This window comes from Ranitomeya variabilis, chromosome 1, assembly GCF_051348905.1.
Source record: "Ranitomeya variabilis isolate aRanVar5 chromosome 1, aRanVar5.hap1, whole genome shotgun sequence".
In the NCBI taxonomy this organism is placed as follows: Eukaryota; Metazoa; Chordata; class Amphibia; order Anura; family Dendrobatidae; genus Ranitomeya; species Ranitomeya variabilis.
In genome coordinates, this window is record NC_135232.1 from 840039107 (window position 1) to 840060938 (window position 21832).

At 46.7% G+C, this 21832-nt stretch overlaps 1 protein-coding gene across 6 annotated transcripts in view; it reads left to right on the forward strand.

Moving 5' to 3' along the window:
• PTPN13 (protein tyrosine phosphatase non-receptor type 13) overlaps positions 1-21832 on the forward strand; it is a 329585-nt gene that overhangs the window by 140705 nt on the left and 167048 nt on the right. For all 6 annotated transcript variants that reach the window (XM_077275828.1, XM_077275826.1, XM_077275830.1 and 3 more), the window contains 3 exons: positions 16416-16481; positions 18904-19089; positions 19447-19531. In XM_077275828.1, the coding sequence (XP_077131943.1) occupies positions 16416-16481; positions 18904-19089; positions 19447-19531 (337 nt within the window). The remainder of the gene's footprint in view (positions 1-16415; positions 16482-18903; positions 19090-19446; positions 19532-21832) is intronic.

Consider the following 21832-nt stretch of genomic DNA (forward strand, 5'->3'; position numbering starts at 1 on the left):
GATAATTCTTGGGTTTTTGCCTCTGATGTCCATGCTGCTGATTTGGTCCGTGCCTTTCATCTAGCTTGTCCTGATCGGCCTGGGGGCTCTGGTGAGGGTTCGGTGACCCGTCTTCCAGGGGGGGGTACTGTTGTGAATTCTGCTCTTGGGCTCCCTCCGGTGGTTGTTGGTGGTAGTGCAGTCTTGGGGTTGTAATCCAGGGCAGGTGTTTCTGCTGATTGCAGCTCTACTGGGTATTTAGGTTTGCAGGATCCATGATTCCTTGCCAGTTGTCCATTGTACCTGGAGGGATTGCATCTCTCTCTGGCTCCTCATGCCCTGCTGCCAATTCAGCTAAGATAAGTGTCTGTTTTTTTTGTCTCTGTGCACACATGCAGTGTGCTTTGCAATTCAGTGCAATTGATTGTGTTTTTGTCCAGCTTAGACTTTGTTTGGAGTTTTCAGTCATGCTGGATTCTCAGGAGATGCAGATATACTTTCTATGTCTTTAGTTAGATGTAGAATATTTGTATTATCTGCTGTGGATATTTGTAGGATTTTAATACTGACCGCTTAGAATTCTGTTCTGTCCTTTTCTATTTAGCTAGAAGTGCCTCTTTTGCTAAATCCTGTTTTTTCTGCCTGTGTGTCTTTCCTCTTATATTCACAGTCAATATTTGTGGGGGGCTGCCTATCCTTTGGGGTTGTGCTCTGAGGCAAGATAGAATTCCCATTTCCATCTATAGGGGTATTTAGTCCTCCGGCTGTGTCGAGGTGTCTAGGACTTGTTAGGTACATCCCACGGCTACTTCTAGTTGCGGTGTTAGTTTAGGGTTTGCGGTCAGTACAGGTACCACCTACTCCTGAGAAAGTCTCTAATGCGGCTCCACGGTCACCGGATAATAACAGGTCCCGCTGTGGTCCGGGTCCGATGGGCGTCGCGCAGCTTCGGACTGTGGTGTCTGGGGCCCACCAGAGGAATGGACTCTAGGGGCCCACCCTACAGCTATATGCAAATATCTGTCATTATAGTGGAGCATCGGCTGTAAAACACCGGTGGCTGCTGCACATCTACCGTGCGCCCCAATAACTGGGATGTATAATTACGGTAGTTTACATTAATGGGGTTCTTGGTTAAAACAAGTTATCACTGATCCATGGGCTCCACAGGATAGGTGATCGCTTAGATCCGACCATTAGAAACTGCACCGATCGGAAGAATAGGGAAGTTTTATCCCTGACAGGACACTTTTATCACTATTTTAAAATGCAGCGGCAGGTGGGATTTCCGCAGCTCCATTCATTCTCTTTGGGGCTTCCAGAAAAAAACAAGTGCAGCCACTGAGGGAATGAATGGATCAGTGATCTAGTCGGACATGCCACTCCAGTCTAATGGGCATAAAAAGTTCCACATTTTGCTGAATGGGTCCAAGCAGTCAGACCCCCTCCAATCAATACGTTATCACTTATCCTGTGGAGAGGTGATTACTTTTTTCCACAGGAAACCCCCTGTAAGTGCATCTCCGCCGCTGTGTACAAAGCATTAAAACTAATGGAAATAAAGAATCTTCTCCTAATATCAGAGAGAACAAATGACTGCCATACACAACACAGTTCACTATACCAAGACCAATAATAACACATACAGGAAGAAATACCACCACACCATGACCAGACCACATAGTGACCGAATAATACTACATACAAGGGACAAATACCACCGCACCATGTCAAGACCACATACTACCACCACTTGGTGACCAAATAGCACATACAAGGGACAAATACCACAACACCATTTCCAGACCACATATTACCACCACATAGTGACTGAATACTACAATACTGATCAGAAATAAAAAAAAACAAAACACAATACTATCACCATAAGGCTGCCGTCACACTAGCAGTATTTGGTCAGTATTTTACATCAGTATTTGTAAACCAAAACCAGGAGTGGAACAATCAGAGGAAAGTATAATAGAAACATATGCACCACTTCTGTATTTATCACCCACTCCTGGTTTTGGCTTACAAATACTGATGTAAATTACAGACCAAATACTGAATGTGTGACGGCAGCCTAAGTGACATTATACACAGTAGATCTGTACTTAGTATGCAGTGTCTGTGTAGAGGTAATACAGAGATCACTGGTGACATTATACGCAGGAGCTCTGTATATAATGTATAGGTAATACAGTGATCACTGGTGACATTATACACAGGAGCTCTGTATATAGTATACAGTGTATAGTGTCAGTGTATAGGTAACACTGACTCACCAGTGACGTCTCTAGGTGAAGTCCTTCATCTTTCATCCAGCACAGACCGCCATCATTTCTTCCAGCCAGGACTCATTTCTGCAGGAAATAACACAGTTATCTCGAGCTCCACTTGCCGTACACATTACTTAATTTTTCACAACTTCTACATTACACCACATGAAGAAAAAAAGGCGATATAGTGTCACTCTGCACACTAACAGGACCGCCCCCCATTTAAAACAGTATATTCAAAAAATAAAATAAAATACATCACTGCAGTAATAATATCCCTTAATTAGCCCCTATCGTAATAATATTCCCCATCCTGGCCCCGTTTATCTCATTCCTGGCTCCAGCCATATGTTCTCGCATCCTGCCCTCATGAGTATCCATTCTGCACCATATGATCTCCCCATCCTGCCCCATTCTGTCTCCATGATATCCATCCTGCCCCATGATCCAATCCTGCCCCATGTCTTCCATTCTGCCCCGTGTCTCCAATCATGCCCCGTATCTACATTCTTCCCATGCCTCCAGTCCTGCCGCCAGTGTGTCCAGCAATCTGCCCCAGTGTGTCCAGCATATTACCCCCAGTGTGTCCAGCATATTACCCCCAGTGTGTCCAGCAATCTGCCCCAGTATGTCAAGCATATTGCCCCAGTGTGTCCAGTATATTACCCCCAGTGTGTGCAGTATATTACCCCCAGTGTGTCCAGCATATTACCCCCAGTGTGTCCAGCAATCTGCCCCAGTATGTCAAGCATATTGCCCCAGTGTGTCCCGCATTTCCCCCAGTGTGTCCAGCAATCTGCCCCAGTGTGTCCAGCATATTACCCCAGAGTGTCCAGCATTGCCCCCAGACAGTGTGTCCAGCAATCTGCCCCAGTGTGTCCAGCATATTACCCCCAGTGTGTCCAGCAATCTGCCCCAGTATGTCCAGCATTGCCCCCAGACAGTGTGTCCAGCAGTCTTCCCCAGTATGTCAAGCATATTACCCCCAGGTTGTCCAGCAATCTGCCCCAGTATGTCCAGCACTGCCCCCAGTGTGTCCAGCAATCTGCCTCAGTATGTCCAGCAATCTGCCCCAGTGTCCAGCACTGCCCCCCAGTGTGTCCAGCAATCTGCCCCAGTGTCCAGCACTGCCCCCAGTGTGTCCAGCAATCTGCCCCAGTGTGTCCAGCATATTACCCCAGAGTGTCAAGCATTGCCCCCAGACAGTGTGTCCAGCAATCTGCCCCAGTGTGTCCAGCATATTACCCCCAGTGTGTCCAGCAATCTGCCCCAGTATGTCCAGCATTGCCCCCAGACAGTGTGTCCAGCAATCTTCCCCAGTATGTCAAGCATATTACCCCCAGGTTGTCCAGCAATCTGCCCCAGTATGTCCAGCACTTCCCCCAGTGTGTCCAGCAATCTGCCTCAGTATGTCCAGCAATCTGCCCCAGTGTCCAGCACTGCCCCCCAGTGTGTCCAGCAATCTGCCCCAGTGTGTCCAGCACTGCCCCCAGTGTGTCCAGCAATCTGCCCCAGTGTCCAGCACTGCCCCCAGTGTGTCCAGCAATCTGCCCCAGTATGTCCAGCACTGCCCCCAGTGTGTCCAGCAATCTTCCCCAGTGTGTCCAGCAATCTGCCCCAGTGTGTCCAGCAATCTGCCCCAGTGTGTCCAGCATTGCCCCCAGTGTGTCCAGCAATCTGCCCCAGTGTGTCCAGCAATCTGCCCCAGTATGTCCAGCACTGCCCCCAGTGTGTCCAGCAATCTGCCCCAGTATGTCCAGCAATCTGCCCCAGTGTCCAGCATTGCCCCCAGTGTCCATCAATCTGCCCCAGTGTGTCCAGCACTGCCCCCAGTGTGTCCAGCAATCTGCCCCAGTGTCCAGCATTGCCCCCAGTGTGTCCAGCAATCTGCCCCAGTGTCCAGCACTGCCCCCAGTGTGTCCAGCACTGCCCCCAGTGTGTCCAGCAGTGCCCCCAGTGTGTCCAGCAATCTGCCCCAGTGTCCAGCATTGCCCCAGTGTGTCCAGCATTGCCCCAGTGTGTCCAGCAATCGGCCCCAGTGTCCAGCAATCGGCCCCAGTGTCCAGCAATCTGCCCCAGTGTCCAGCAATCTGCCCCAGTGTCCAGCAATCTGCCCCAGTGTGTCCAGCACTGCCCCCAGTGTGTCCAGCAATCTGCCCCCAGTATGTCCAGCAATCTGCCCCAGTGTCCAGCATTGCCCCCAGTGTGTCCAGCAATCTGCCCCAGTGTCCAGCATTGCCCCAGTGTGTCCAGCAATCAGCCCCAGTATGTCCAGCAGTTCCCCCGGTGTGTCCAGCAATCTGCCCCAGACTATTACCCCCCCTGTATGCATGGCTTATCTCTCCACCCCCCCCACCGCACCCACTCCCGCTCCCATCTTGCACAGCGCGCCGGCTTATGTCCTCCTTCATCCCCCAGTCCCTCCGTCCCTCATAGTAATACTCACCTGTCCCACACACTGCACGGCCGTGCCGACATCCCTCGCACTCGCGCTCTGTCCCGACTCCCGGCGGCGGCGCAGCATCTTCTTCCTGCTTGTGCGGTCATGTGATACTGTCATTAAGGTCATGAATATGCGCATATTCATGACCTTAATGAGCGGTACCACGTGACCGCTCATTCAGGACGAGCTGCAGTGCAGACGCCGAGACCATCGCTGGAGCAGGGGGAGTATCGTCTTCAAGGAGGGTGAGTTGGGGGCGGGCGGCCGGGGGGGCCCTGGAGCAGTGGGGGCCCTGCCAGCAGGTGTCAGTGCCTGGGCCCACCGGAGGATCCTCCGGTGGGCCAGTCCGAGCCTGGCGTCGCGTTCAGGTCCGGGGCCTCCTATCTTCATACGATGACGTCCTCTTCTTTGCTTCCTGCCGTGGCTCCGGCGCAGGCGTACTTTTTCTGCCCTGTTGTGGGCTCATAAAGTACTGCAGTGTGCAGGCGCTGGGCCTCTCTGACCTTTCCCGGCGCCTGCCCACTGCAGTACTTTGCTCTGCCCTCAACAGGGCAGACAAACTACGCCTACAGCGGAGCCGCAGCTTGAAGGCAAAAAGAGGACGACATTGTATGAAGATGAGAGGCGCCGGACCCAGACCACGACGCCAGGGCCGGACTGGGACTAAAATTCAGCCCTGGCATTTGAAGTCACACAGGCCCACTTGTCGCATATAATATCTTTGTACACTTGTAGGCTACAAGAAGTGAGGGGAGTGTAACACGACTATATAACATATAATTACAGCTGTATCCAGCATTACAGCTCAGTCCCCATAGAATGTAATACAGCACAGCCCCCATAGACTATAATACAGCACAGCCCCCATAGACTATAATACAGCACAGCCCCCATAGACTATAATACAGCACAGCCCCCATAGAATATAATACAGCACAGCCCCCATAGAATGTAATACAGCACAGCCCCCATAGAATGTAATACAGCACAGCCCCCATAGAATGTAATACAGCACAGCCCGCATAGAATGTAATACAGCACAGCCCCCATAGAATGTAATGCAGCAAGCCCCATAGAATGTAATACAGAACAGCCCCATAGAATGTAATGCAGCACAGTCCCCATAGAATGTAATGCAGCACAGCCCCCATAGAATGTAATACAGCACAGCCCCCATGGAATGTAATACAGCACAGCCCCCATAGACTATAATACAGCACAGCCCCCATAGACTATAATACAGCACAGCCCCCATAGACTGTAATACAGCACAGCCCCCATAGAATGTAATACAGCACAGCCCCCATAGAATGTAATACAGCACAGCCCCCATAGAATGTAATACAGCACAGCCCCCATAGAATGTAATGCAGCCAGCCCGATAGAATGTAATACAGAACAGCCCCATAGAATTTAATGCAGCACAGTCCCCATAGAATGTAATGCAGCACAGCCCCCATAGAATGTAATACAGCACAGCCCCCATAGAATGTAATACAGCCAGCCCCATAGAATGTAATACAGCACAGCCCCCATAGAATGTAATGCAGCCAGCCCCATAGAATGTAATACAGCACAGCCCCCATAGAATGTAATACAGAACAGCCCCATAGAATTTAATGCAGCACAGTCCCCATAGAATTTAATGCAGCACAGTCCCCATAGAATGTAATGCAGCACAGCCCCCATAGAATGTAATACAGCACAGCCCCATAGAATGTAATACAGCACAGCCCCCATAGAATGTAATACAGCACAGCCCCCATAGAATGTAATACAGCACAGCCCCCATAGAATGTAATGCAGCCAGCCCCATAGAATGTAATACAGAACAGCCCCATAGAATTTAATGCAGCACAGTCCCCATAGAATGTAATGCAGCACAGCCCCCATAGAATGTAATGCAGCACAGTCCCCATAGAATGTAATGCAGCCAGCCCCATAGAATTAAATGCAGCACAGCCCCATAGAATGTAATACAGCACAGCCCCATAGAATGTAATACAGCACAGCCCCATAAAATATAATGCAGCACAGCCCCATAGAATATAATGCAGCACAGCCCCATACAATATAATGCAGCACAGCCACCATAAAATGTAATGCAGCCAGCCCCATAGAATATAATGCAGCACAGGCCCATAGAATGGAATGCAGCCAGCCCCATAGAATATAATGCAGCACAGGCCCATGGAATGGAATGCAGCCAGCCCCCATAGAATATAATGCAGCACAGGCCCATGGAATGGAATGCAGCCAACCCCCATAGAATGTAATGCAGGCAGCCACCATACAATATAATGCAGCACAGCCCCCATAGAATGTAATGCAGGCAGCCCCCATAGAATGTAATGTAGCACAGCCCCCATAGAATGTAATGCAGCACAGCCCCATAGAATGCAATGCAGCACAGCCCCATAGAATGTAATGCAGCACAGCCCCATAGAATATAATGCAGCACAGGCCCATAGAATGGAATGCAGCCAGCCCCATAGAATATAATGCAGCACAGGCCCATGGAATGCAGCCAGCCCCATAGAATATAATGCAGCACAGGCCCATGGAATGGAATGCAGCCAGCCCCATAGAATATAATGCAGCACAGGCCCATGGAATGGAATGCAGCCAGCCCCCATAGAATGGAATGCAGGCAGACACCATACAATATAATGCAGCACAGCCCCCATAGAATGTAATGCAGGCAGGCAGCCCCCATAGAATGTAATGCAGGCAGGCAGCCCCCATAGAATGTAATGCAGGCAGGCAGCCCCCATAGAATGTAATGCAGGCAGCCCCCATAGAATGTAATGCAGGCAGGCAGCCCCCATAGAATGTAATGCAGGCAGGCAGCCCCCATAGAATGTAATGCAGGCAGGCAGCCCCCATAGAATGTAATGCAGGCAGGCAGCCCCCATAGAATGTAATGCAGGCAGGCAGCCCCCATAGAATGTAATGCAGGCAGGCAGCCCCCCCATGGAATGCAATGCAGGCAGGCAGCCCCCATGGAATGCAATGCAGGCAGGCAGCCCCCATAGAATGTAATGCAGGCAGGCAGCCCCCATAGAATGTAATGCAGGCAGGCAGCCCCCATAGAATGTAATGCAGGCAGGCAGCCCCCATAGAATGTAATGCAGGCAGGCAGCCCCCCCATGGAATGCAATGCAGGCAGGCAGCCCCCATGGAATGCAATGCAGGCAGGCAGCCCCCATAGAATGCAATGCAGGCAGGCAGCCCCCATAGAATGCAATGCAGGCAGGCAGCCCCCATAGAATGTAATGCAGGCAGGCAGCCCCCATAGAATGTAATGCAGGCAGGCAGCCCCCATAGAATGTAATGCAGGCAGGCAGCCCCCCATAGAATGTAATGCAGGCAGGCAGCCCCCCATAGAATGTAATGCAGGCAGGCAGGCCCCCATAGAATGTAATGCAGGCAGGCCCCCATAGAATGTAATGCAGGCAGGCAGCCCCCATAGAATGTAATGCAGGCAGGCAGCCCCCATAGAATGTAATGCAGGCAGGCAGCCCCCATAGAATGTAATGCAGGCAGGCAGCCCCCATAGAATGTAATGCAGGCAGGCAGCCCCCATAGAATATAATGCAGCACAGGCCCATGGAATGGAATGCAGCCAGCCCCATAGAATATAATGCAGCACAGGCCCATGGAATGGAATGCAGCCAGCCCCCATAGAATGTAATGCAGGCAGACACCATACAATATAATGCAGCACAGCCCCCATAGAATGTAATGCAGACAGGCAGCCCCCATAGAATGTAATGCAGGCAGGCAGCCCCCATAGAATGTAATGCAGGCAGGCAGCCCCCATAGAATGTAATGCAGGCAGCCCCCATAGAATGTAATGCAGGCAGGCAGCCCCCATAGAATGTAATGCAGGCAGGCAGCCCCCATAGAATGTAATGCAGGCAGGCAGCCCCCATAGAATGTAATGCAGGCAGGCAGCCCCCATAGAATGTAATGCAGGCAGGCAGCCCCCATAGAATGTAATGCAGGCAGGCAGCCCCCCATGGAATGCAATGCAGGCAGGCAGCCCCCATGGAATGCAATGCAGGCAGGCAGCCCCCATAGAATGCAATGCAGGCAGGCAGCCCCCATAGAATGCAATGCAGGCAGGCAGCCCCCATAGAATGCAATGCAGGCAGGCAGCCCCCATAGAATGTAATGCAGGCAGGCAGCCCCCATAGAATGTAATGCAGGCAGGCAGCCCCCCATAGAATGTAATGCAGGCAGGCAGCCCCCCATAGAATGTAATGCAGGCAGGCAGGCCCCCATAGAATGTAATGCAGGCAGGCCCCCATAGAATGTAATGCAGGCAGGCAGCCCCCATAGAATGTAATGCAGGCAGGCAGCCCCCATAGAATGTAATGCAGGCAGGCAGCCCCCATAGAAAGTAATGCAGGCAGGCAGCCCCCATAGAAAGTAATGCAGGCAGGCAGCCCCCATAGAATGTAATGCAGGCAGGCAGCCCCCATAGAAAGTAATGCAGGCAGGCAGCCCCCATAGAAAGTAATGCAGGCAGGCAGCCCCCATAGAAAGTAATGCAGGCAGGCAGCCCCCATAGAATGTAATGCAGGCAGGCAGCCCCCATAGAATGTAATGCAGGCAGGCAGCCCCCATAGAATGTAATGCAGGCAGGCAGCCCCCATAGAAAGTAATGCAGGCAGGCAGCCCCCATAGAATGTAATGCAGGCAGGCAGCCCCCATAGAAAGTAATGCAGGCAGGCAGCCCCCATAGAAAGTAATGCAGGCAGGCAGCCCCTATAGAAAGTAATGCAGGCAGGCAGCCCCCCCCAATAGCTCCACAATCCAGTCATCACTCATTGATAAAAAACAAAACAAAACACTCTACTCACCTCTCTCCTCGTGTCCCGCGCTGCTCTGGCTCTGGTCTCACTCTCAGCAGGGAATATATATGGAATATATAGTACACCGCACACTCTATAAGTATTTTGCAACCGTGAAAATTTATTTAAAGAAACAACAATGCGATGTGAAAGCGACCAGAAGTAATTATGACGTTTCGGCCCTACCAGGGCCTTAATCATACAATCGCTAAGGAAAAAACAGAGAAACAAGATATAAGTATATGGTATACATAATAAACAATATATAACAAACAAAGTAAAATCCCATCTGGATGTAAAAGAAGAAAAAAATATACATAAAGAACATATGGTACAGTAACTATGGAACCATGGTATGTACAATATCTGAGACACCGCGTACATCTGTGAAACAGAAGGCGTAAGCATTGTTGCAGTTATAGGGGAAGAGAAGGCTGAGGTAGCCAGGTCACATGACTATACAAGCATATGGGAAACAAAAGGATTTTTTACCTTATAAACGCAGAGAAGAGAGGATAAAAATCCTTGTAGGAAGAGGTACAAACTGCAGAGAGAATAGTGGAGACATATGAGTAAAAGGAGCTATAAAGAGGACACACTGTTCATGGTTAAAATGGAGTGTAATCTACCTTAAGAGCCAGATTGTTGAGGGCATACAGTGGCATAAGATGCCTAACTGGAAGGGTCTGCGGACAAATGAGAGGAGATAGGACCATGATAAATGAAAAATAAGAGTCACAGAGCCTGCACACCACTTCAATACGAAGGTGATGACAAGGTCCAGGGAATCTAGTGAGCAAGTTACCTTATGTGTGGGGTTGCTAAGCGGCGCTCCCGCGCCCTGCTGTCGGTATGTAGCGTGGCCGGCGGTGCTGTGCTTTAAAATGCCCGTACCGGAAGTGGGATTTCCGAAACCGGAAGTGATGTCGGCGGTGTAAGGGAGCAACTGCGCATGCGCTGCCAGCGCTTCTATGTACACCCGGTTGCTAGGAAACCTAGGTGAAGCGCTTGGTCCGCGGTATGGGGTATATCAGCTGGGAGAATGGTAGGGCTGTATGTGTCCTGCAGCGGGGTGTCACAGGCGCTACAGTGTGCGGCTCAGTAGAAGGTGGAAGAGTCTATATGTAAGACAGTGGTGCCTATTGAAAATGGCAGGCGTAATGCAACATTATGATTAACCGGACATTATGTGTTGGCACATGTAATGTAGATGAAAACGGACCATATTAATGCATTTGGGTCAGCAGAACTGGCAATAGGTCGGACTTTTAAAAAGTGCCAAGGGGGAGGAGCCTATGTGAAAAGGGGCCAGTACAAAAATTATAAAGGCAAAAAAATCTGATGACTGCTATTCAGGGGATGGTGGCAAAGTTCCAAAAAAAACCCAGACCCCACAAGGAGGAGCCTATATGTGGGGGGCCAACCCGGTTGTAAAATACGGAACTGTCTAAAGATTGATGTTTAGCGGGGAACCACGGAGTAGTAGTACAGACTAATGTTATGTCTAAACGGGACTCACCAGGGGGTTTAGCGGATCTGCAAGGGAAGGGAAAAAGAAATTAGTATTTAAATAATCATTATTAAAGTAGCCAATCGATTTCCCTGTTGAGGCCCCTAGGTGCAAGAGTGTCCAATGTATAGATCCAGAATGTTTCACGGGCCCTCAGCTGTTTGACATGGTTGCCACCCCGCCTGGGGCGAGGTACTTGTTCCAGTACCTGAAATTTTAGTTGCGCCACTGAGTGTCTAGCCTTAGAGAAGTGGTCAGGGAGGGGAAGCCAGGTTTTGTTACACCTGATTGTGGATTTATGGCTGGCGATCCTATCTCGTATATGCTGGGTGGTCTCACCTACGTAGAGAAGGCCGCAGGGGCATTTGATGACATAAACGACAAAATTTGTGTCGCATGTGTAGAATCCACGGATTGGGTAGGATTTCCCGGTCCTGGGGTGGGTTACATTGTCAGACTTGATTACGTTTGAACAGGCGGCACAGTTCAGGCAGGGAAAAGTACCATTACGGCGTGAACAAAGAAATTGTTGGGTCGGCACCCGGAGTGTGCTGCCTATGTCCGCCCTCACTATCTGGTCACGGATATTCGGGGGTCTCCTGGTGCTCATTAGTGCCGGGACCCTGAAGGATGCAATCTCAGGGTGAGCCCTACCAAGAAGAGGCCAGTGCCTCTTGATGACGGAATAGATCTTGGTCATAAAAGGATGGTGCGTGTGCACAAATGGAATCCTCTCCTGGGGTTGGCGCGGCGTAGGGCTTATAGGCGGACCCGAGAACCTATCCAGTTCCTGTGTCAAAAGGGTGGAGGGGTAGTCCCTGTCCCTGAATTTTTGTGCCATGGAGGTTAACCTGGTTTTACGTGTTTCGAGATCAGTGACAATGCGGGAGACCCGTTGAAATTGAGAGCGCGGTAAACTGTTCTTGGTGGTGACTGGATGGCAACTTGAATAGAGTAGTAGGCTGTTGCAGTCTGTGGGCTTTGTATACAAGTCGGTTTTGAGGAATCCATTGGTATCTTTAAGAACCAGAGTGTCCAAGAAAGCAATTTGTGTGTCGTGGGCGTGAATGGTGAACTTCAGTTCTGGAAAAATAGAGTTGAGCTCAGAGTAGAACAAATCCAAACTTGTGGGTGTCCCGGTCCAGACCAGGAAGATGTCATCTATATATCTGCAGTAGTTCAGGACATATCTGGAAAAAAGCTCGTTGTTGTATACATACTGTAGCTCAAAATGATTCATATACGCATTAGCGTAGGCCGGGGCTACATTCGAGCCCATTGCGGTCCCGCACGCTTGAACGTAATACGTATCCTCATATAGGAAATAGTTCTCAAAAAGGACTGTTCTCAGGAGATCAAGACAAAGGGAAATGGCATTCCGAGACATGTCGGTCTGTTCTAGAAGATCCCTTGTGGCACGCATGCCCTTCTCATGTGTTATTGAGGTGTATAGGCTGTTTACGTCCATTGTGACCAATAAACTATGGGAGGGCACCTGATGTATTTGTTTCACTTTTTCAAGGAAATGGCTTGTGTCCAATATATATGATCTGGTGTTTTTGGTCAGGGGGGTCAAGATTTTTTCTAGAAATTTGGAGAGTGGTGAAAGGACCGAATCCGTGGAGGCCACAATTGGTCTGCCCGGTGGATTATGGAGGGATTTATGGATTTTGGGAAGAACATAGAAAACAGGGATGATGGGATGGGGGTTCTGTAGAAAGGTGGCAGTCTTGCTATCTATGGTTTTGTTATCAAGGTATGTACCAATGAGATCCTTGATTTTGATAGAAATGGCTGTGGTGGGGTCCCTAGAGATGACCCTGTAGGTATTGGTGTCAGAGAGTTGTCTAAGGATCTCGCCCCGGTATTGCGACCGATCCATAACAACTATCGCACCCCCTTTGTCTGCGGGTTTAATCACGATATTGTTATTTGACCGTAATGCAGAGAGTGCTTGTTTTTCCTCAAGTGTCAAATTCGTGTGTGTGGGAAACAAGCCTAATCTCTGCTGGTGCGATAAGGATTTAATGTCGCGATCAACGAGAGAGATAAAGGTTTCGATGGCATGAAAGGAATGAGGGGGTGAAAAAGTGCTGACATTGCGGAGACCCAAAGAAGAAATTGACAATTCAGAATTAACATTAGTAGATGTGGACGATCCTGCCGTTGGGTTCAAAGTGGGCATGGTGCCAAAATGAGTCTTAAGTCTGATAGTCCTGTAAAATCGATGTAAGTCTTTTTCAAGTTGAAATGGATCCCAGTGGGGAGTTGGACAGAAGGATAGCCCTTTCTGTAGAACCGTCAATTCCGCTGGTGACAGGGAGTAACTGGAAATGTTGACAACCTGATTGGCGGGCTTACCTGACTTCGGGTCACCATCCTTTCGCCGCGATCTTCGGGTCGGTCTGTTGGGTGTCGTCCCCCTCCGCGGCCTGCAGCTAAAAAATGTTGCCGGGTGGAGCTGGTGGAGGAATCGCTGCCGGAACTGAACGACCCTGGTCTTCTGTAGTTGTTGCGTCGCCGCCAATTTGTGGTGTTGGTGTAGTCGCTCCATTTATACACCCTGTCGTTGGAGTAGTCTTCGCTATCCCTCTGGAACTTTAGTCTTTTCCGTTCCTGAAGATTCTTTTCAAAATCTGTGATGGCTTTCTCCGTCTTGCTCTTAAGGGCAGTCCAGTCGGTGGATGAGAGAGTAGTGGTTAACTGGGTCTCAATGGCCAAAATGTTTTTTTTAACGTCAGTAATTTCCTTCTGGAGGTATTCAATCGTGAGGACAATGATATCTAATGAGCACTTGTTTAAAATTTGTTTATATCTATCGCAGAACTCAGGATTATCTGCAAATAGTGTTGGACGCAAATTGCATCTCAATCCTCTAGGGATTTTACTCTGCCGGAAGTATTCAGCAAGAGTAGTACAATGCAAGTCATATGAGACTAGCTTGCGCTTAGTCTTCTCATAGTCTCTAGTTCTCAGGTCGACAGCGGGTGTTTTAAGAAATTCAGTAGAACCCGTTACTGATGAAATGATATTGGCGCTAGTGGCTGTATCATAAGCAAAGGTGGTAGTGGACATTAGGGCAACCTGGTGCAGCAGCCAAGACAATAACTATAAATGAAGAAAATTGGCACGCACTCAGGATGATAAGGGAGCGAGGTGCAGGTGTAGTGGGCTGTAGGGAGCCCCGTATACATGGAATATATAGTACACCGCACACTCTATAAGTATTTTGCAACCGTGAAAATTTATTTAAAGAAACAACAATGCGATGTGAAAGCGACCAGAAGTAATTATGACGTTTCGGCCCTACCAGGGCCTTAATCATACAATCGCTAAGGAAAAAACAGAGAAACAAGATATAAGTATATGGTATACATAATAAACAATATATAACAAACAAAGTAAAATCCCATCTGGATGTAAAAGAAGAAAAAAATATACATAAAGAACATATGGTACAGTAACTATGGAACCATGGTATGTACAATATCTGAGACACCGCGTACATCTGTGAAACAGAAGGCGTAAGCATTGTTGCAGTTATAGGGGAAGAGAAGGCTGAGGTAGCCAGGTCACATGACTATACAAGCATATGGGAAACAAAAGGATTTTTTACCTTATAAACGCAGAGAAGAGAGGATAAAAATCCTTGTAGGAAGAGGTACAAACTGCAGAGAGAATAGTGGAGACATATGAGTAAAAGGAGCTATAAAGAGGACACACTGTCAGCAGGCGCAGTCTGCCCGCCCGGTCACACAGCAGGTGCGCGATGATATGACGTCATCGCGCACCCGCAGTGTCAGCGGCAGGCAGAGCGGGGAATGATGGGAGAGGGGGCGTCAGCAGACGCTCTCTCCTCCATCATTGCATTCAACTGTACCGGTGTCTATGACGCCGGTATAGTTGAATGCGGGGCCGGGAGTGTGCCGCGACAGCGTGGGGAGTGTGCCGACAGCGGCACATTCGAGCGGCCCACTACTGCCATCGGCCCTTCTGGCATTTGCCAGAACTGCCCTATGGCCAGTCCGGCCCTGCACGACGCCCATCGGACCGGACCGCCCCTGGGTGAGTATAATCTAACCTGTTTTTCTTACCTTTCAGATTACATCGGGGGCTTATCTATAAAATTATAGAATACTGTAGATAAGCCCCTGATGCCGGTGGCCTTAGCTCATATACGATTTTTGGGGTGACAGATTCCCTTTAATTTTTTTAGTTGTCATTGCACCAAAAAAGTCAGCATACAACTTTGTTGCTATCAGAAGGTGCAGAAAAGTTGCATGAAGTATATAAATGAATGCTTTTCTATGGGACAAGTGGCTGCGTAGAACAATACTTATTATTCCACATGATATTTATCCACGTGGATAAATATCAATGGCTAAGTTAGTGAAACCTCTTTAAAAGAAACGAAATTAATTGAAAAGTATTCACATAAAGTTTGGTCTTCTCACATTATAATGCCAGTATACATAATATGCGTAGAATAGAAAATCTGCTCTGAATAAAGTAGGATCTTCTCAAAAATTTCAGAGGTTTCTTTGTAGAACATTTGAGAGAAGATAATTTTTCTAATAATCTGTTTATTGTGTACATTTTTATCCTGGACCTAAAATAATAATTGCATCACCAGGCTGACCGTTGGGAATCCTCTCATCTGCATGGAATGTTAATCTCTTGTGTTATCCTACCTTTTGTGCAACTGGAAGTTCATTCTGACTATTTCATCCCTCTTCACATTCTTGCACAACACTTCTGCCTGCAGCGTCTGTATTTTTCTTTTTCTATTTTCATATCTATATAAAGAGATATATAGATATAGGATTTATGCCATTCAGTGTCGCACTGGGAAGCCAAAGGCCCACAAATAACATTGACTCTTGAGACCCACTTTTCAGCTACATGCAAATATTACATTACGATCATTCACAAATGTACCTATTCTTTTATATCATAATAAACTGGGTATCTTGTTAAATGAATGAAGATGTGTTGCTTTTGTCTGTATACAGTATAATGAATCTGATGTACTGCTAATATAAGGTGATGGAGCCTGACAGCTGCACAGGGGCCCTCCCGGAAATGTACCTGTTCCCCAGTTAGCCAGTCTGAGCCTGATGCTATTACAAGTTTTTTTTTCTGTAGCTTTGATGTATGGGATATTGAGTTATTCATAGCTTTTACTATGTATATTTCATTTGTTATTAATCTTCTTGTTTCAGGATAGAATGAAATAATATTTTCTCTCGTATGGAGTTATGTAGATTATCAGTATTTTCCTGTAAAAAAGCAGCCACATTGTAACCTCTTGTATTGATAATGATGTTTCTGTATTTCCTCCGCAGATTCATATTTATTCCCTTGGAATGACCTTGTACTGGGGAGCAGACTATAATGTACCTCAAAGTCAGGTAAATATCACTGCTCTTAAAGGCAGATAAAAGCAAATTTGCCATCAGGTTTTTGAGAGAGAGAGCTGCATGATTTAAAGGGAATCTGCCACCAGTTTTGGCCGATATAAGATACGGCCATCACCTTTCAGGGCTGATATACAGCATTCTATAATGCTGTATATCTTCCCCCAACCTGACCTGTAAGAGAAGAAATATAACTTTTGTTATACTCACCTGCGGGGCGGTCCGTTCCGATGGGCGTCGCTGGATTGGTCCGGGGCCTCCCATCTTCTTACGATCCCCAATCTCCTGCTTGCTCCGTGTGGATAACGCGTCCCTTCGTCATTCACACAGTCTCCTCGGCACAGCACTCCTGCGCATTCATATTTCTATGTCCTGTCGAGGGCAGAGCAAAGTACTACAGTGCGCATGCGCCGGGGCTCTTTGACCTTAGCCGTCACCCGCGCACTGCAGTACTTTGCTCTGCCCTCGACATAAGTACACCTGCGCCGGAGCTCGGTGCCGAGGAGACACGTCATACACATGAAGCAAGCTGGAGGGCAGCATCACAAGAAGATGGGAGGCGCTAGACCAAGAAGAGCGACACCCATCGGACCAGACCGCCCCGCAGGTGAGTATAATAAAAGTTATTTTTCTTCTCTTGCAGGTCAGGTCTCTTGGGGCAGATATTCAGCATTAGAAAGCTGTATATTAGCCCTTAAAGGTGATGGCCGCATTTCTTATCTCCCAAACCTGGTGACAGGTTCCCTTTAAGGGCAGAGACCCTGATTCTAGCATTTTCGCTTACTGGTCTGCTTGCTGCAGTTTTGATAAATCATTATTTTATCTGCTGAAGATCTAGCAGTGCTGAACTCTGTATAACCCCGCCCACATCTCTTATTGACAGCTTTTTGTTTACACTGTGCATAGGCAGAAAGTTACTAATCATTGGTGCATGTGGGGTTATACAGAGTTCATGAATATGGAAGATTATTTGGTAGCAGCTTTATTAGTCCTCTAGTCATAATCTCCTGCTTTTTAAACAGTGATTTTACAGATTAATTTTGTAATTTGACGGATCAGACTTCTACAGACACAACAAAATTGAATATGTTTGTTTTTTTTTTAATGACTTTTTAAATGCGGAAAAAGGGTGATTTGAATATTTATGGCTTTTTTTATATTTTTTAAACTTTGTTCTGTGTACTTTTTTTTTTCTTTTAGTCCTTTGATTGTTTGATTGCCTGTTCTGTATACTGTAATACCAGTACATGTGTGCACCCGGGATCGCACGCCTTAAATGCCACTGTTATCATCTGTGAAAGCGGCATGATCTAACAGTTTATCTCTGATCGCTGCTCTTACAGGCATCTACCAGTCGCAGATCCGGAGCTTGCCCTGTAAACTCGCACCCAAAGTGTGCCATCCATATGCAGTTAATATCGAACAGGGGTTAAAATAGATGTTAAACCTGTCAATTCTGTTGTGCTTACTGAAAAAATCCTGGTGTTAAATTCAGCATTTAAGTCCAGCTTAATAGTGACTCATGAGTGCAAGTGTATTCATTCTCTGCTCATCCAATGCTTTTGAGTATTATTGAATAATATTAAGCGTTCATTTGCTATTCTATAGGGTTGTCAATCCTCCAATGCTGGGTTGTGGATGTTCAGGCTGCATTTATTTCTGTACTTTGTTTAAGGTTCTGTTCACACTTGCTTAAGGAAGAACTCTTTGCAAGTTATGTTATATTTTGATGGCATTAATATTGCAGCAAGCAGCACTATTGTCACAGAATGACAGGTCAAACGTCTTTAGGAGCCATTGCACGTCAGATCTGGCAAAGGCGTTTAAGCTTTCCATATTAATAGAGTCTATGATGCATATGTGAGCCTACTCTTTCTTTTAAGGCTGGGAGGAACACATTTGTGGAATTAACGTGTATCCTTAAAGGGAACCTGACAGCAGGATTGAGCACAGTAACCTACACACAGTGTCAGGTCGGCGCCGTTATACTGATTACAATGATATCTTGGTTAATGAAATCCGTCTTGTGGTTGTTCTTAAATCTTTATTTTCAGTTTTGAGTTAATGACAGGCTCGTGCTCCGGGGCGGTCGGTGGGAGGGGGAGAGGGTCTTCATATTGTGCCATGTCACATTAGCAGAGGCCCCAAAGTGCCAGAACAGCAGAAACCCCCAATAAGTGACATCATTTTGGTTTTTGGTTGTGCAACTCGTCACACCTACTGCCGCGCACCTAGTACGTCCTTGTAGCTGAAACCTTAGTTTTTGATTGCGTAGTCACTATTGTCCACAATGGGCCTCAAAAATGCTTTCTAGCACCACATACCTATGTGTCTTTTTGTATTCCTGTATGTGTACCTTACATTTAGAGCATTATAGTTTGTGTGATCGTAATAAACGTAGATTATTTTTTTGCAGCCTATCAAACTGGGGGAACGCTTGAACAGTATTTTGCTGGACATGTGTGATGACAGTTGTATCACAAGACTGACTACACGCACGGTTTTAGATGGCTGCAGTGCCTTCATTCGCAACAATAACTGTGCACCTTCCTTCTATTACATCAAGCAGCTGGTAAAGCTGGTGCTTGGCAGCCTGACTTGGGTGAGTTATGTTGAAAACTGGATTAATAACAATCAGAAGGACAAATGTTAGGACCCTTTTATGAAAAGGTGATATGCTACAGAGTACGATGATTTGCTGATTTTATGCTTGCTTACAAAATTATATTGCCTGACGATTTACTTGTATATCAGGCGATTACTTGCATATGTAGACAAGATAATAGTCGGGAATGAGCGATCCTACGATTGCCCGATTATCGTCCCATCTAAATGGGCTATTCCCTTTTTACTATTCTTACATTCTCAGGAACTATTAATAGCAAGTGATGTAGCAAAGATGTCTTTTTTTTTTTTCTTTTGCTTCTGTAGTTGATAATTTATTTATTTTTCCTTTCAGATGGATCAGGCAGGCAATAAGGTAAACGAATCAGATCGTAGCCAGGCAATCCGTGACCGACTTCGAGGGAAGGGTCTGCCTACAGGTTTGTTGTAAAGTTGTTTCTGCTTATAGTTTTTTGATATGATAACTCATGTTTCCATTAGAAACATTTTTCCCATTCTCTGACCTGACTTTAATGCTACATTCACAGTATCTAATTTTGGTTGTAGGTATTTTTGTGAGATTTCTGAATTAATATGGATATTTTGCCATTTTGTATTTTCATTCTTTCAAATCACTGTATACAGTACATGTGGTTTTGTGACTGTTTAATTTGACTTGCTCTATTCGCTTAAAGAAGCACTCTGTCCAAGTTTTTATCCTCTTACGATATTGCACTCATCATATTGCTCTCATCACTGTGTACTTACAGTTGCTCATTTTGCTCATCTAACCAGCAAATTTTTGAATCCTCATAGCATGTGCACATGTTCAGGAATGTCTGCAGAATTTTCCTGAGCAAAACCGGACTTCCTACGCAGGAAATCCGCTTGTGGTTTTTTTTCGTGTTTTTCTCACGTTTTTTTCGGAGCTTCCCAATGCAATGATATAGCGGCAAAACCGCAAAAAATCTGCAAAATTAATGAACATTCTGCGTTTTTTTCCGCGATGTGTTTTTTTCGTGGGAAAAATGCAGCATGTGCACAAAAATCGAGTGCAGGCAACGAGAGTGGGCAATCGAGACTGCAAAAGTGCAGTTTGCATACAAGCGGTCACACACTGACTAGATGTGTTTGGTTTTGGTCAATTCACTTGTACTGTTCAAGGCTGTGTACATCCAGTTGGAATGTGTCCGGAAGTATTGCAAATCACTCTCATCCCCTCTACCTGAGAATCCTGACAGCATGTGGTTCACATTCTGTGAGGATTGAAAGTCTGTAGTCACATTGAGTAACATTCCAGACTTTCATTCCAAACCTGAGCAAGCCCTCTAAGCTTTCACATTCCATAAGAACAGGCTTTTATTTTCAGATGTAATCTTAAGGTTGAGGCAGATCAACTGCTGGAGGTGACGTAAAAGGTAGCAATTTCAGAGGGGATTTTGCTCATCCATGCATCATAAATTTAAGTAGGGAAAAAACTCTTTTAACATGTGGGTTTTTCCCAGTTTTTGACATACTAGTATTGTGACTTAAGTAATTAAGTCTCTTATATTTGCCTATAGTGGCCACTAGGATTTTTCTGTATGCTTTTTTTTTTTTTTTTTTTAAGCGAAGAAAAAAAAATATTGTATCACCTTGAAAACCTCTTTCCATATGGCGAATTAGAGCATGTAGGTATTGTAGGGATTTGTCAGGTAGGCGTTAGGCAGTGTTCACACAGGTATGCAGTTTCTGTCTCCAAGCAGGCAGATTTATTAATTTAATAAATCTTCTCCAGCAAAACAAATAAATGACCATTCAGCATAAGGCAAAACAAGATAGTTCATACAGTTGTAAAGGGGTCATCTCTTCACAATATCGTCCATATTCTCACCACACAGTCTGACCAAAAGTAGAAAGTCTCTCCTGCTCCCACAGAGACAAGGTCTCAGAGATGTTTCCACCTCTACACACAGACAGTTATGAGCAGGTGAACTGCCCTTTTAACCCAGCTGCCCTTGATAGATTGGAGGATGGGAATGTCCCACCCATTAGTAACAAGTCATTCCTGACACCTCAGCTCTTTGCTGCTCCATTAAAGAAGATATCCAGGACTTTAGAAAAAAAGGCATGTAGTTGCTAACAGAGGCAACTACCTGTCTGTTATACCCGATGCCAGTCATTGACCGCTCCTGCCAGAGATTCAGCTACTCCCTGTGAACAGATAAGCAGTTTCTTTTCCTGTTAACAGGGCAGGATTACTGGTGTCATGCTGATTTACAGCCGGCTCCCACTGCCTAATTGGGGGAAACTGGCTGTCAATCAGCATGACACCAGTAGTCTCGCCCTGTCAACAGGAATAGAAACTGCTGCTCTGTTGACAGGGAGTAGCTGAGTCTCTGGCAGGAGCGGTCAATGGCACCGGGTATAACAGACAGTTGTTAACTGTCTGTTGATAGTTGACTGTTAGTTGATAGTTGTTAACAACTATTTGCCTTTTTTTTTAATTTTCGGATATGCCCTCTAAGTAAAACTCTTAGAACTCTGTGTTTGAGCCTTTTGCAGGTGTCATATCATCGAAGCCAGGTACATCTCTCTTCTCAGACTTGTCCTCAGCAGACGCCATCTTGCTGCCTGCCTATAGTATCATGACGAATCCCCCTTTATGAGCCAGAGTGCAGCTGCCCAGGAAGAGTGGTTCCTGATTTTGTTGACCGGGCCTATCCATTTATTTGAATTACTTTGGTGCTGGGAGAAATCCT